This window comes from Podarcis cretensis (assembly GCF_951804945.1).
Source record: "Podarcis cretensis genome assembly, chromosome: 13".
In the NCBI taxonomy this organism is placed as follows: Eukaryota; Metazoa; Chordata; class Lepidosauria; order Squamata; family Lacertidae; genus Podarcis; species Podarcis cretensis.
In genome coordinates this window covers 36,280,012-36,297,146 of record NC_137182.1, presented here as the reverse complement: position 1 = coordinate 36,297,146, position 17,135 = coordinate 36,280,012, and the positions used below count along the sequence as shown (strand labels likewise).

The following is a 17,135-nucleotide window of genomic DNA, read 5'->3' as shown; positions in this document are numbered from 1 at the left end:
CAGCAGATTCCCTTTCGTTGAGCATATTGGCACTAATGTGCCTTTGCATAACTAAAGAAATGGCCACTGATTCCTTCTGGACCGGTAGTGAGCATGTCTGTCTTTCCACAGTTTCCCCCAGTTTGTGGTGGATGATGACACCAGGCAGTCTACGAAGATGATGCAGTTTTACTTCAGAGTGGCAGGAAATGACACACAAAGAGGACTTTACGTAACCCTCTGGTTACGTAAACTTTGGGGTGTGAAAGCGGCAAACTCGGAAGTATTTTACCGGGTTTTGCTGCTCGCGCATGCGAGGTTGCGGAAACCTCAGGATCCGACTGGACTTCCGGAGCAGATCCTGTCCACAACCGGAGGTACCACTGTATTGCTCTCTGCAAGAATCCTATGGTGCTGATGGTTCCCTTAGAAATCCTCTAGAAATGTGTAAATACAATCATCTACCATAAAAACACACGAGTCAGTCTCTATTTACCTCGTCCAAAGGGAACAGGACCTGTGTACATTGTGCACTCCTGAAATTGTCACTGCTTGGAGGATTAGAGAGGGCATAACAATATTGTTCCCCTGAAAAGCGCTAAGAGCTAGCTGAATCCTCAGAATTTATTTATTTATCGAAATGTTTATGTCTGTACCATCAACAAAGGCTCCAGGAAAGGCTAACAAAGATCTATGTAAAACGGTCCCTGCAGACAGATTACATACAACCTGACATGCACAACACACAAGGAAAAGAGGTAGGGAGGGAAGAGGGAAAAAAGCAAGCTCAGGCCGTAGTCCTTTGTTACAGAGTTCTTGTAACGACCAGCTGGAATGGACAGATTTAGAGAGGAGAAGCCAAATGTTTTTGGCCTTTCAGCAGAACAGATGGAGAGGCTTTGCAGTCCCAGTCCAGCTCTCCCTCTATAGCCTTTGGCTGAAGACAGAAGACAGTTGAGGCAGGGGCCTGTTGAAGCTGGTCTTTCAGCAAAGCCATAGCAGAGGTCCTGTGGTCCCGTCTCCTATAGCCTGATGAAATGGCTGTATCAGCTGTCAAGGGCTTGAATGTCCCAGTCTCCTGCTTCTTGTTATGCACTGCAGATGATTTTAAGAGTTGGCAGGATGGAATGGGCTGAAACCTGGGATTTGGACTGTGACACTTAGGCCTGCCTAGTCCAGCATCCTTTCCCCCACAGGGGCTAACCAGATGCACACAGAGAGCACAAGAGACCTCTCCCACTGTCATTCTGCAACGCCTGGAATACTGAGAAATGTAGAGAGGCTCTGCTCCACGTGCTTCCATCACTGGAAGGACAATGGATAGCAATGGAGGGCAGAACCATAGAACGGAAGCTGTGGTACTCAGTCTCTAGGGAAGTTTGCCTTGCTCTGCACACACCATACATTTAAAGCATATGCGAAGCACATGACTTACTCCAAAGAATCATGAGAGCTGTAGTTTACCCACCACAGAGCTGCAAATCTCAGCACCCTGAACAAATGACTTTTCCCAGCATTCTCTGAGGGAAGCCATGTGCTTTAAATTTGTGGTGTGCACAGCCAGTATCTGGGGTGCTCAGGGGCACAGGGGATCTGGGAGCTGAGCTCTCTGCAGGCAGGGCAAGGATGTGGCGAGGGGGTCAGCATCAGGTTAAAGCAAAGAATGTCACTGCAGCAGCCATCACGTAACCCTATCTTCCTCTTTACTGCCCGCAAACCATTGCACACGCAAGGATTTGGTGTCCGTGGGCCAGAGGATTTAATGTTCCCATCGGGGAGAGACCTGCGGAATCACATGTCTTTTGGGTGCAGAGGCAGCAGCAGCGAGATGGTCAGAGAGTGGAGGATGGGCTAAACCACCTTCAATACAGCAGAGTTATGAATATATTCCCAACAAAAGGATGCAGCAAGGACAACCAAAAGTGGCTTGTTCACATTAGTTTTGCAGTTGCCCATCTCCCATGGATGTTACTGCTTCAGACTGTGCCTTGGGGCAGGGCAGTTTTTAGGCTAGAGGGGGCAAATGCTCTCTAACGGGGTACCCTCCTCTGCTGGTGGATGCCTGGTGGGCACTGGTGGTGGCAACACGCTGATCAGCACCAGGTAGATGCAGCTTCAATGCTACACAACGCTGCAGAGTGACATTATGTCAGAAGCACTGTAGGGTATTAAAATGGCAGCTGCCCAGCTTTGATGGGAACAGTTGTTATTTATTATTTCTTGAGTTTATATACCTGGAGGTCTCAGGGCAGTTCACAGAAAATGAGGCTCCAGGGCAGACCGTAATTGTGAACCCTGCTGTGATGCTGGGGCCCCAGGAGGTGCCCCAAAGCACTGCAATTCTGATGCAGGACCTGGTGGTGGATTTGAATGCTTTCCTGTGCAAATATTCCCTCTAAATAAAAAATGTGCTGTCAGGGAGAAAGGTTCCGCTCCAGTCCACTTTCTGAGCACAGGAAGGTTTTGAACAAGGAAGCATTTAACCATATGATTTCCCCTCTACCTAGTGTATGAAAATATAGTCCATTCTACCACCTCAACGGACTTTGTCACCTAATTACCACCGCCTAACCTCACCTCATACATACAGACCAGGCCTCAGATGATGGAGGTGATAGGACAAGTCCCATTATTTGTTGACACGTCCCATTGCGGCAACTACTAAACTTTCCATAAACTCTTATACATCTGGATTGGCATCTGGATGAGAAAGAGGCGTCATTCCTCAAGGAGCAAAGCTGCCATACAGCAGGTCTCCAGAATTTTTGAACCACATACCTCATCACCTGTGGTCTACTAGCATCTCTCTTTCTCTCACACTGTTTTTAAAATAGTCCCAAGAAGGCTGAAAAGCCAGACAAGTTATCAGGCTTCCATAGTTACAGGGAATAAATGGAGAGAAAGAAGACTCTGCTTTGAAATAGCTGAAAGGAGAAAGAAAATCACCCTGAAGAAGAGTTTTCTAGTTTGAAACAGGTCTAGCCTTTTCAGAAACTCTTGTTCATAATGAGAGACAGCACACTTCATATTCCCTGACTCTCAATATCGTATGTGGAGGGGCCATGTGGGGGCTCATTGAAAGTGGGGTGATTAATGAGGCATAGGACCCTTGCGTTAAGATGAATCTCCAAATCCATGAGAGCAGAGTGCTCATAATACTATATTGGTGCATACTTCCCCTTGCTTCTGTATTGTGCTTTGTTTTGTACAGGCTTGTAACCACAACAATTATGTGTGATTGTATTTGTTGTTTGTAATGTTTAATGAAAATAATGAAAATTATTTTAAAAAGAAAGCAAACAATAAGTTCAGGGCATTGTGGTTGAAGACTCTACAGTTGTGTTCACACTCCCATTTACTGTGGTTTCCAGTGCTGGGTTTTTAATCCACGTTCACACAAAGTAATCCTAAACACATATGTATCCTTTAGGTAAAGGGACCCCTGACCATTAGGTCCAGTCATGACCGACTCTGGGGTTGCGGCTCATCTTGCTTTATCGGCCAAGGGAGCCGGCGTACAGCTTCCGGGTCATGTGGCCAGCATGACTAAGCCGCTTCTGGCGAACCAGAGCAGCACACGGAAACGCCGTTTACCTTCCCGCCGGAGCGGTACCTATTTATCTACTTGCACTTTGACGTGCTTTCGAACTGCTAGGTTGGCAGGAGCAGGGACTGAACAACGGGAGCTTACCCCGTCACGGGGATTTGAACTGCTGACCTTCTGATCGGCAAATCCTAGGCTCTGTGGTTGCCACCCACATCCCTTATATGTATCCTTTAGATTGGTCTAAAAGACAATTTTTTAATGTAATCAAGTCATTCTTAATTTGTCTCTAACCAAGGTGTGAACTTCTTTGCCTAAGGTAAAAAAATGTCCCATTGTCTCCTGGTGTGTACAGAAACAGAAACTAAATGGGGAAAGAGCTGTGAAATGCAGCGGGGGTTGGGATGAGGATAAGGGGAGGACAACTTCATCTGGTCCTGTGAACACACCCTCAATGCAAAGTATCATTTGTTCATTTTGTCAAAGTGTTGATTCCCAGAAGGGGGCTTATGGATGCATGAAAAGCTCATACAGTCCCTACCCTCAGGCTTGCACTTTAAAATACATGACACAAAAGGAAGAAGGGATGAGGAAGGAGGAGGAGGGGGGAAACAACAGATTAATTTTAGAGGCCCCTTTGGGTATACTTCCTCTCGCTTTTGGCACTGGCATGGTGCAGTTCTTGTCTCTGGCTGAGTGTGAGATCAGATGGTGCTGTTCAGTCAGCATACTCAGCTTCCCTCTCTTGGCTCCAGGGGTGTCCCTGAGGAAAAGCTCCGTGCTTCAACGTTCACCCAGAACATGAACAGCTGCCGTGAAAAAATACGCCGCCAGTTTCGGTGGGGAATCCTTTCCCAAAACAACACAGGTTAAAACCCCACCGTGGCCCTGTCTGTGATATGAGGTTTCACCTCCCTTCTTCTCCTGCTTCCTCCTTCCCGGATTAAAAAGTTTTTGGGAGCAAGAGCCCCTCTCTTCCTCCTCCTCCTGCCCGCTCTCCACCAAGTCCTTAGAAATCCAGACATATTCATCACCTCTTTACTTGATGAGTTGATGGAGCTCCTTCTATCTAGCACTCTTCTTGTGTTCAGGTACTTCTTGGAAAGAAGCTGTCACTTCCACACAAATGTCAAATACCAGGGATGGTGGGGGGGGGGGAATGTTTGCAATGCTCAAGGAATCTGGTTCATGTCCCTGACCCCCACCCCTTCCCCAGTTGCCCTCCCAGAGATTAAGCCATAGCAGAGGAACTGGCTCCCAACTTCTTACTCAGATTGCTCAAGTACCTGCCCTCCCTGCAACCCCCCCGGCCCTAAAAAACAATAATTATTATTATTATTATTATTATTATTATTATTATTATTATTATCCCATCCATGGCACAAAGCCTTGGCATTACATCTCACCTCACAACACACTGTGTGATCCTAAGAAGCTGGGTGCCCATGGCCAACAAAACTGTGCCTTGTTCCATTTCTTGAGGACTGGCATCTTGATTAGGCAAAATGGCATGTGATGCATGCACACATATACAAAGATCTTTGGCCCGAGGAGGGGCCTCAAAATTATTATTCAAATGTTAATCATTTATTTTTAGTTTTCTGTTTGTTTCTAGCTTTTAATATCTCATTTGAGTTTTCAGTAACCACCAACACCTTAGCTACTATTTTTATCCAGCTTCAGACAGCTTGCTATCAATCCAACAAGAGGTGATAATCTTACCGCATGGAGCCAGCTTTCTTGGGTTGGAGGCTTATGCCCTTAGGACATGAACCAATAAAAACAATTTGTACATAACGTCTGTTGAAACACCACAGCAAGAAAGCTTCAGGCAACCCATGATCACTGATTAATATGGTTGCTCGAATGGATGCGCTGGCTGGGCAGGGAGGCAGATAGGTCAATATAGCCTCACAAGGAAGGAGACAGTGGAGAAAGTTCCAGAATAAAATAACCTCAACTTGAAATCTGGACAGCTATTGCCAGTCACTGTAGACAATGCTGAGGCTTCATCCAGACTTCCTTTTGTGCTGTTTTTCCATACCCTCCAACATTTCTCCAATGAAAATAGGGACATCCTATATTATAATAATAATAATAATAATAATAATAATAATAATAATAATAATACCTCACCCATCTGACTGAGTTGCCCCAGCCACTCTGGGAGGCTTCCAACATATATAAAAACATAATAAAACATCAAACATCAAACACTGAACTGCCTTCAGATGGCTTGGTGGTCAGATAACTCCATATCCTCCAACATTTATTTGATGAAAATAGGGATGTCCTAAAGAAAAGCAGGACATTCCAGGATCAAATCAGAAACCAGGACAGCTTCTCTAAATCTTGGACTGCCCCTGGGAAATCAGGACACTTGGAAGGTCTCTGTTTCTAGACACAGGTCCACATTGTGTCAGAGTGCTTTTTTCCTTTCTTTTTTTGCCCCAGCACTTTCCCCATGAAAACCTTTTGAGAACAAAAGAAATAAATGCAAGAACCTAGTTTTATTTCATTTCTTATTACGCTGAAGAAAAATGCCGAGGTCACCCAGTACAGCTGGGAACAGGTTTAAGACAGCTATAGGCCTCACAGGCACTGTGCATTCAAAGCAGTATCATACTGCTTTCAATGCCTGTGGCTTTCCGCAATGAATCTTGGGAAGTGTAGTTCGCTAAGGGTGCTGTGAGCTGTTAGGAGATCCCCCCTCCCATTGCCCTCACAGAGCTACAATTCCCAGAGTTCCCTGGGAAGAGGAATTTACAATTTAAGAATGCTGGAATGACCACTGTGAGGGGAATAGGGGTCTCCTCACACTTGTCAGCAGTCAGCACGTATAACAAACTACAGCTCCCATGATTCGTTGGGGAAAGCCATGACTGTTTAAAGTAGTAGAAATATTTAAATATTTTGTGCAGATGAGGCCATAGTCTCTCTCCATTACATTAAAAACATAAGAAGTCACTTGCCACAGGGATTATGACAACCTCCACAATAAAGGGATGTTTGTGTTGTTTTAAACAGTATTATATATTGGTGGAAGACCTGTGGTTACTAGCTACAATGGCCAGAGACACAGCAACCATGCTTAGAGGCCACACACCTCAAGTAACAGATACTGAAGATAAATGACAGGACGTAGAATATCTGATTGGTCATGGTCAGAAACTGCATCCCGAGGTAGACAGGCTATTGCTCTGATACAGAAAATAAAAAGAATGTTTCAAAACACGTATACACGTTTTTATATGCGTACAGTCATAAGCATGTTTGAGTAATTATGTAACATTTAATACTGCGCAAATGAAGAAGACGCGGCAAGCAGATTGATCTAATAGCATATATGGGAGCGAGGGCAACCCAGTCCTCTGTGTGTCTTCATTATAGACGACAAGTGACAGAAATAAACCCTAAATCTGCTAGAGGCAGGAGGGGGAGGCTAGGGTGAGATCTCTTGCAAGGAACAGGCGAACATTTGAGTGACACATGGGTCTGTGGACACCCGGCCTCCTCTCCCCTACTCTCCCCCCCACCCCGCCAAGCCAAGCCAACCACCCTCCTGGCTTCTCCCTCTCAAGTCAGCAAAAAATACCTTCTCTCCGCAGAAGGCCATATGTGAGTTGGTGGCTGAGGTGATGTCAGCACCAGTCACCCAATGGGGGCCCACCGACAATGTCCGGGGATCTGGGCCCCGGTCTGCCTCATAAGGACGTGTGCCAGCCTCTGAGCTCGGTGAAGGCTTCTGTGCGAGGACGGGTCGTGTGGGCTTTCCCTACATCGTTGGATACCGTGTGCCAAGGACCATGGTCTGTTGAGAAGGAGAAGGAACTCACAAGGGGGCACGAGTGACCGCACAAGTCAGGGGGGTCGAAGAAGCAGGCCGAGCCGACAGGAAGAGAGGAGCACCTTTTCACACAGCAACGGGGCAGCTGTGGTTGGGCAACGATGGAAAACGCCCACGCCAAAACAGGGGAGGAGTGCTTGGCTTACTTTGGAGTGAATGAGCATTCAGGCCTCTCTCCCGAGCAGGTGAAGAAGCACCTGGAGAAATACGGATACAATGGTGAGTAGCTGCCTGAGTTATAGGACCATGTTGGTACCCACACGTCAAGGTGCCAGGATGCAGAGAAGGGCAGAGGGAGGGAGGGAGGGAGGGAGGGAGATGCATGGAAGGAAGGAAGGATGGAAGGATGCAGCTGAAAGGATGGTCACCTAAATACGGATATGAGAACCAAAGGAAAGCCAATGATGATCGGGCAAGAGATGGAGAGGTGGATGGATGCAGAGCCATGGCTTCTAGACAAAAAGGGCGGATGAACACACACAGAGGAGGTGGAATGGTGGGGTTTCAGTACATGCCAAAGAAGAATTGTTACATAGGCATAGGAAGGGAAGGAAGAGCCCGATTAAGTAGGCAATGGAAGGTGAACAGGGATGGAGGCAAAAGCAAAGGAGAAGAGCAGTGAAGATTATTAGGATGGGGGGAGGTAGCCAGGCTGGGGACAGGGCAGCTGCTGCTTTGCTAAGAATAACCCAGTAATTCCCTTTGGTATGAAACAGATATTAAAATTGCTGATGGGCAACTTGTAGGAGCAGCCGGGAGGTTGCCTTGGGGGGCGGGGGGTTGATATTCCACAGCCGCTAAGGGACAGGCTGGCTGGATGCAGGGTAACTGGTGAGGGGGTGATGTCCTTGGGGAACATGAGTTTAGCAGTTAAGTGAAATGGTAGTGGTTTATTGGGAAGGGTGTCAATATGAAGAGGGGAGGCTTTTTTGTTTGTTTGTTTTTGCAGGGGGTAGTTGTATCCTGCTGAAGATGCAGACAGTTAAGCAACAAGGACAATGTATTCCTCCCTGTTTCCCCATGCATGATATCCTCTAGCATCCAAGTCTTAACTTTTAGGGAAGGGAATTGAGGGGGGGGGGGTTACAGGACACAAGTACATGGCACAGATATGATAAGGTGGGGTTGCTGTGAGTGTGTACCTATTCCACTATGTTGTGTTATGCACATGAGTATGCAACTGGCTGCAACTCCTTGTGGAGTCCTGCTAACAAGGGGCACCTCACACCCAACTTAATTCTGCGGCAGCAGCTCTGGCCCAATGGCTTCTTTCAAAACTATAGCCCATAACCTTAATTTTGGTAGAAGGCCCCTTTGCTGTCTGTAGCTGAGACCCATGTCCACCTCACAATTAACCTGTGTCTGCCTCACAGTCAGTTCTATAATCCTAAGCATGACCCCATGGCTTGTTTCTAACTGTTCAGTTCTGATCTGCGATATTAACCTTCAACTCCATGTGAGAAGCCAGCCTCATTAACTTAACCACAGAGCCTTTCTTCTCTGTCTCCACCTTTGCCTGACAATCCAGTCCACAAAGTCATAATAAAACACAACCCTAACCCGCTTCTCTCTCTCTCTCTCTCTCTCTCTCTCTCTCTCTCTTTCCCTTTCTCTCTCTCTCTCTCTCTCTCTCTACCCCACAGAACTCCCAGCTGAAGAAGGTGAGTCCCTAATACTGGTGTGGAAAGGTGTTGGGAAGTGTTAGGACATAGGAAGCCCCACTGTACCCTGATCTTACCTGGCTCAAATTCTCTCTGCTGACTTTGTAAAGCAGCAATTACGGCTGCCAGGTCTCTATTTTTGGCTTTAAGTTTTAAACCTTTAGCCATCTTTCCGGTTTTCCAAAGCAAGGACTAAAATGTCAAGATGGGGAACTATAATCAATGGGGCTTTTTTTTTTTTTGCTTGCCCTGAAAGGTTTTCCCATTCTCTTCAGCTTACCCTTCCCATCAAATTTCAGCCTGAGGCACCAAGCACAAAAAAGTTCATCCCCTAAACAGCTACTAGGCCTCACCCGTAGCCCACCAGGCTCCATTGACAATCTCCCAGGCTCCATTCACAGGCTTCTTCTTGCCCAAGCCTATGGCACCTGGCTATCCTACCAGACAGACCATACACTTGCCTTAAGAAAAGAGGGTTGGGTATACACCAGCCTTTGAGGTGTTGCTGAGCCAGCAATGGGGGTTGTGGGGCCACTTACAAGAAAAGAGGTGATTTCTTCCTTTCACTTATGGGAGAGGGGGTGAACATTGCTCTGGAGGGAGAAAAATCAACTTGGAGGAGGCAATCTGGAGAGAAACAGCAAAGATGTTAAGCACCAACCATCACTTCTTAGCCCCAAGTTCCCTTCCTGAAGTGGCTTGTTCTCTGTCAGGCTTTTGTTAATGCATAGTTAGACCCTCAGGGAGTATCCATATTTCCTCTTATCTGCTCAATTGGAACAAATGGCAATTCAGTATTTTCTGGATTGACATTTACTCTGATTTAGCGCTAAAGAGTGGCTTTTCCCTTGGAATGGAGTGGGGCAAGGGGAAAACTGATTGGACCTGTGCTTTCTAGGCATGGCACAAGTGGAAATGTGGATGAGCTCTCAGGAAAAGAGCACCTGGGGGGCTTATAGCTCACCTAGACCTCCCTTACTAGGTTTTGCTCGAAACCTATCATAGAGATTCCATCTTTCATGGCAAACATACGTCATTTCAGGTGCCCTCCCCAATCCCTTTCTAGCTAACTGCCCTCAGAAACTGGAATTTTTGTGCCCTCTGAACCTTTAACACCTCCCTTTCTTGCTTGTCAGGCAAAACCATTTGGGAGCTGGTGGTGGAACAATTTGAAGACTTGCTTGTCAGAATCCTACTACTTGCAGCTTGCATCTCCTTTGTAAGTGACTGTGGCCTTGTGGGTGAAGAAATTTGGGTTACTCATAGAAGGGCCTTTGAAATACAGCCAGCATTGGGAAGGAGAGGCGAGACGTTTGGGGGCACATGGAGGGAAACAGTCGAAAAGAGACACATCCTAGGCAAGAGATGAACCAGTTTCCTTTAGAGTCAATGACTGATGTGTACCAATGCCTGTAGTTGGTGTGCTGAGAAGCTTTGCTGCCATATTGATACGCTGCATCATCAATCACTGGAAGCGTTCACTGGGACCTAATATGACTCAAGGCTCAGTTTTGGAACATATTCTATGGTATGGCACACGGTATGCGTGAAGTAATGTTAAAGAAACATCTGAACATCTGGAGAGTTTATCTTTCCTCACCACTATTTAAATGTAAAGTGTTTCCAGATGTACACATCCAAGTCAGGGCATTGTAGGGTCCCATCCCCCCCCCCCAGCTTAAGCCAAACTGCCCTCTCTGACTGCACAATGCTTTAGACAGGTTGCATTGTGCACTGGTTCAAAAGACTGTCTTCCCTTCATGCTTAGGGGTTAGAAATATACTAGTTTCCATTCAATCGGGGCTGTGCATGGCTAGCTTCTGCTATGAATCTGTAGAACCAATTTTCCCTGAACTCATCCCAAGAGAGTAGATTGTAGAGAAGGTTGTCTAGGCGAAAATGTAGTGATTGTCCTTTTACAGCAGGTGTATCTCTCAAATTATATACCGTACTTCTGTATCCACCCAAATTAGTAAATAAACTGAACCTGGCAATAGGGCATGGGGATAACTTGGCCTTTAGGCTCCTGTATGTAGAAAATGAGTTCCCTCACATTAATGGGGGAGCTCGCCAACCAGCTCCAAAACCTCTTTGCCAACTGCCCTGCTTCCACTCCCACCATAACTACAAAATGGAAGCAACAGAAATGGACGCTTCCCTCCCCTCATCTTGCCTCTCCACAACTTGCCTCGCTGCCCGGTTCCTTGACACTTGAGATGCAGCCACCTTGGGCCGTGATACTAATTTCTGGAAGAGCACATGGCCTGGCTCAGCACCAAGAGGTCGCTGTAAAGGTCACCGTTAACGGCCTAGTTCTCAGGTAGCCTGAGCCCCTTCACCTCACTGCTCCTCAGAAAACCTAGGATACCTGGCATCTTCTTGACCAAGGAGAAGAAGGCATTTGTGACCAGGCTTGCTGTGATCCAGCAACTAATAATTCTCTCATTCCCTCTCTCATGCAAATCACCAATTAGTGTGCTGTATTACAGGGATTCTGGAGAGAGACAACAGTATCTTGTATAGACTCTGGTGAACCTATAGAAGCTACAGTCTCCCAAGTGTTGCTGGACTCCAGCTGCCATCAGACCCGGCCAGCCAACATGGCCAAAGAATCTTTGCTATGCTTGTACATGGCAAGCTGGAGAGAGAACAAGTTGTGATATTTTCCTATCTCTTAGGCTTATCCACACTTCCTCATCCCTCTGCTTCCCCCCACCCCCGGGGAAAACTGCTCTTTAGCACTCAGTCAATCATAGCAAACGGCAAAATGAACTTGACATTTGATTCTCTGATTTAGCACTAAATAGCAGGTTTTTCCTGGGAAAGGAGCGGAACAAGGGACGAAAACACTTGGACCGCCTGGGTCAAGCAGAAAACTGCCTGGACCTGTGTTTTCTAGGCATGGGACAAGCAGAAGTGTGTATGAGCCCTTACATACTCACCCCTCTTTCAGATGAAGGATCCCAGGTCTAGTCTTTATTTCCTTTTCTGCAGCTTGACTTTAAGTTTTTACCCTCCGGAAACTTAATTAAGCATTAAGCACGCAAGCCAACCTAGGAACATTTGGATTCTTGGCAATTTGCATTTCAGACAACTTGGTTTCCAATACTGTGGTTATTTCAAGAATAAACATAGTAAAAGGTGGGCTCCTTTTGTATTGCAAATATTTGGAACTGGAAACAAACAGAAAAAAGCAACCTGTTGTTTACGGAGCAAGTTTGTTTTCTGCTACTCCAGAGGGCAGGACCCGAACCAATGGATTCAGATGACAAGAAACGAGATTCTGGCTAAACCAAGGGGTTGGATTAGATGACCCTGGGAATCCCTTCCAGCACTACATTTCTGCGATTTCATTTATTCTTTGGTAATCTTAAATATGGAGATTCCAAAACTGGCTGGAGATTTTAACTCAATTTACAATAACATGCTGATTGAATATCGCCCCTCTGGCAACTGTTGTCTCCGTGGTGTATCCAGGACACAAGAGGAGCAGATGGGTTGCATCCCACACTACCCTTGCAAGTGTGCAAACCCTAATACCCATGTTGTGTTTACGTAACAAACACACATGGAGAGAGAAAGAGAGCAGCTCCCTCCAGCAGGGGGCGGCATAGACCTGGGTCAGACTGGAACATTTCATTTGCACTTGGGAAACGTGTTTTCTTCACATCTTGAAGCTGTGCATACAGTTGCACACTTGCAGCTGCCCACACAATTACACAACATCCATAGGCTTGCACACACACACACACACACACACACACACACACACAGAGAGAGAGAGAGAGAGAGAGAGAGAGAGAGAGAGAGAGAGAGACAAGCAGGAGCCCTTTGCACCGGAGTTCTCGGGTTTCATGGGATCAACTTACACGCTTCATCTTGTACACATGCAAAGTGCAGGCAGGGTTCAGCTGTCTCAAGATTCCAAATGTCAAGAGGAATCAAAAGGCAAATGCGATCCCAGAAGGATAAGAGAGGGGAGTGCGAAGGATGAGCCAGGATTCCTAACCGTGGAAATGAGTGAGAGCTATGCCTGCGCAAGATGGAGGCTGAAGGTCCCGCTCCCCCAGTTCTAAGCATGTGCCTCTCTTTTTTTGGCAGGTGCTGGCCTGGTTTGAGGAAGGCGAGGAGACTGTCACAGCTTTCGTGGAACCATTTGTCATCTTGCTGATCCTGATCGCCAACGCCATTGTTGGAGTATGGCAGGTAAACAAACCAACAACCATGCAAAATCAGCATTTGCATAGTGCCTCAAAGGGCTTCGCACACATAATTACCAGTGGCTCGGTCAGTATTGTTTTCACTGTACTGAAAGAGTGGGCTGGGGCCACAGCTCCCAGCTTCCCTGGCCTTTCACCATGCCGACTAGGGCTGATGGGAGACCCAACGACATCTATGGAGAGCCACAGCTCCCCCTGCTGTACTGCAAAGCCTAAGGAGAGAATGGGAAAGCTACAAGCAGGAAGTAGGGCAAAGGACCCACAAGGACTTAGGAAGCAGGATAAAGCAACACAATTTTTAAAAATTATTATTACCCACCAAAGCAGCCCAAACTGCTGTGTTTCTGCTTCTTTTATTGCTTTTTGGGTAGCCCAGTCATTTGGTGTGTTGTTGTGAGTGTCAAAGCATTGCCTCCAGAGAGGATATTAACTATGGCTGTTGTGTCTCTTCTACTTTCAGGAGAGGAATGCTGAGAATGCCATTGAGGCTCTAAAAGAGTATGAGCCTGAGATGGGCAAGGTGTATCGGTCTGACAGGAAGTCTGTACAGAGAATAAAGGCCAGGGAGATGGTTCCTGGTGACATCGCAGAGGTGGCAGGTAAGTCCCGGACCGAGGCAAGGAATGAAAGTGATTGCTTCAGGGTGAAGCAGACTAGACATAGAGTAAAGAGATTTTGGGACAGCATGGGTATCTTTCACAGCCTTTAAGGTCACACCCATACCATATATTTGAAGCACATTTCCAAAGAATTCTGGGAAATGTAATTAACCCCCACCACAGAGCTATAATCCGCAGTGCTCTTAACAAACTGTAGTTCCCAGGATTCTTTGTCGGGAAGACATATGCTTTAAATGTATGCTGCGAGTGTCACTTAAATCTCTCAGTCACAGTGGTCCGTACAGCACAAGCTCTCCAACTTAAAAGACAAACTTCGTTGGGGTGGGATTAAAAATGGCCGCATTCACAAAAAGAAGTCCAAACAGCCTTAGCTGTTCCTGTAAAGGACATCTAGGAGAGCACACCTTGCTTCTCTATGCTTCATACCCTCTTTATGGACTGGAGTATTTTCCCCACAAGTAGGCTCATGGGTAATGAAGTCAGAGGGGGACATCCCAGCTTCCTAGAGTGGATGTAGTCTTCTCTATGGTGGCCAAAGGCACCTTGGGAAGGAGATGGCATGAGCTCTTCTCTGTAAGCATCCACATGAGCAAACACTTCTGGATTAGGGAAGGCAATCCCTTGTAAAGAGAAGTCTCAGTGCCCCCACATCTCCACTGCTAGACTTAAAAGTTACAAATGGTTTATTAAACTGAAGCGACGGTTTGTGTGAATGTTGTACATACACGTTGTACAGTTTGGACTCTCTATATCAGCCAGAATAGTGATGGATTTTGAAAGTGACAATTAGATTAAACTTTTGGGTGTGATGTTTAGCCTTGGGCAGAGGGTAACTTTCTTCTAATAGGTGCAGGTTCACTTTAGGTAGCGTGGCAAGAAATGACTTCCTGCAGCTGAAATAAGTGAAGGTGCAGAGGCTTCAGCCCCAGGAGAGAAAATTAAAGTGAGATGTCAGGATTGGGCATGTGCCTAGGGAAGGTATCAAGGGTCAGACACCCTCTCCCTAGTTTTGGGTTTATAAAATCAATTGGGTAAATGTCAACAAGGCCTGGATTAGGGCAAATCATAGACACAAGTTCTGAGTTTCAAGATGTGAAGTTTCTTTTTTCAGTGTCCATATTTGGATTCTTATAGTTGGAAAATTCTCCTGTGCCATTTTGAGTTCTTCCTGTCATAGTCTGTTGCAGCAAACATCAGGCGGTCTTTCATAATGACCACTTGCAAGCACTGATTTCTCCTTCTGTTCCCTTCCTATTTCCATATTTTGGGTGGGGGCTACTTCTATCAATCTCCCACTTCAGTGATCTCTTTCTTGTACCAGGCAGAAAATCCCCAACCCAGTGTCTCCTCACCCCAGTTGTGTGGTGCTGGTTTGGAGTGGCCGTTACCCAGAATCCAAAGGGGAGTGTTGCCCGTTCCCTGTGGGGTCGGATAATGCCCTCCTCCAACCCCGAGCCCTCAGGGAGCACTGGAGATGCTGCTTCAGCAAAGTCTTTGTGGCTCACCCTCACCCCTCACCCCACCTGCCACTCGCCCCATCATGCCTATCCCTCCATCATGTAGCTTGTTTACTCCTTGGGCTTGGCCTGTCTTGACCCTGGAGTGGAGGCAGAGGGGATGTTTTGGGAACAGACAGTCCCCACGGTGGGTGCAGCCTGGAGGTGGAGCAGTGAAAACAGAGACCTGAGGAATCCCCTTCAGCTGCACTTACTGGGCAACAGCTGTCCCCAAAGCTGGGCCAGCCGCCAAGCTGTCCCCTCCCTTTGGTCCGCATTAATTTAATTCAAAGATCATTTACTCACACAGGGCCAGTTGCACAACTGTCTCCAAAATATAAAGGGCACCCACACACAAACACATACACTTGCTGTAATCCTTCACTGGGTGGTTGGGACAGGCTCCCCCAGAATTTGCCCCCCCTGCCTTGCGTTGTATGTGTGATATGCTTCTTGAAGCCCCGTCCCCCCAGGTTTGTGCTGCCTCTTTCTCTATCTACCCACAGTAGGGGAGGGTGGCCATTAGTCTTTCTTTACAGAGGATGATCTTCTGTTTGAAGAAGTCTTCTGTTTAGAGAACCTTGGAAGTTGCCCATCCACAGTTAGTACACCTGGATAGCAGGCTGAGCCGGAACACAGATCATTTGGTCATAGACTCCCCTGCTATGGAGAGCTGTGTTGTATATCTGTTTAAATTATAGCAGTGTGAAGTGTTTCGTCTAGACACAAATTAGCATATGCAAATATTGTGCAGCAGTGGCCACTTTTGTCCTTTCTTGTGTGTTTGTGTGTGATGCTTTTTTTGGCAGTATGCAAATGGCCACCCTAAATATGAGGCCTCATTCTTCCTTACTGGGCATTTTTGTGTTTTTTTAAAGGGACGGCTTTGTAAATTTGGGTCCTCTTTGAGGCAATGCGAAGGAGGATAAAGCCCCTCTTAGATATAGATGAAATTATAAGGGTTACATAGATATAAAATAAAACAACAAATATTATTTATATAAACACACACCTAACAAAGCATTTTCCATTGAAACCAGAAGTCATTCAAAATAAATTCTGAAAAGTTCTGACAAATGCTTCCTTCTGTTTGGGAAATAGGGGCAGAAGTCTGTCTCTAATACTTCTTAATTTGTCGCCGCCTGTCCTCAATTTATTACTTATTTTATTAGATTTATTTATTAAATGCTTTCCTTCTTACAATTTATCATCAATGCTAAATTGAGAAATACAGCATTAATATGACCACCTTCCCTGTCGTTTATCTATAGTATAGGATTTCTCAGGTAAACTGCTTCTGAACATGGAGGCTCTCTTCTTAGCTATGACTATTTTATCCTCCATGGTTTTACCCCCCCCCCCTTTTTAAAAGCCACGTGATTTGGGCCATGGCAAGATGCAAAGGAAGAGGACGAGGCTCTTGCGTCTTCTTAAGAGTTTCATAGAAGTGGGAATTCCAGCCAGTGCAACTTCTCTCATTCCTTTCACAATACGTTCCCACCTGGCCTAAGTCCCATTCAAGCCCTGCCTTCCTTTGCACCTGGCCACATCACAATATTTCAGCGGGAAGGAATTCCACAGAGTTAATATTATACTTTGCAAAAGAGAAGCCAGGGGCTGCCTTGTGCTCCAGAGGGATTTAAGGGAGAGATAATTCCGAGAAGGGATCTCTGCACTGCTTTGTGCCAACCTTCGCAAGCTCGCCTGATTTATTTATATGTATATTTTAAACACTGCTGGCTGAGCAGTTTTAGCATCACCTTTGGGG

General features: G+C 46.3%; 1 protein-coding gene across 2 annotated transcripts in view; it reads left to right on the top strand.

The window, feature by feature from the left end:
- The first annotated feature begins 7,258 nt into the window (after positions 1–7,258).
- ATP2A1 (ATPase sarcoplasmic/endoplasmic reticulum Ca2+ transporting 1) overlaps positions 7,259–17,135 on the top strand; it is a 32,328-nt gene continuing 22,451 nt past the window's right edge. Inside the window, exons 1-5 of one of the 2 annotated variants that reach the window (XM_079951435.1) lie at positions 7,259–7,589; positions 9,014–9,031; positions 10,168–10,250; positions 13,133–13,237; positions 13,712–13,850. In XM_079951435.1, coding sequence (XP_079807561.1) covers positions 7,472–7,589; positions 9,014–9,031; positions 10,168–10,250; positions 13,133–13,237; positions 13,712–13,850 — 463 coding nt within the window. In that variant the 5' untranslated portion in view covers positions 7,259–7,471. The remainder of the gene's footprint in view (positions 7,590–9,013; positions 9,032–10,167; positions 10,251–13,132; positions 13,238–13,711; positions 13,851–17,135) is intronic. The other variant, XM_079951436.1, reaches the window with a different exon arrangement.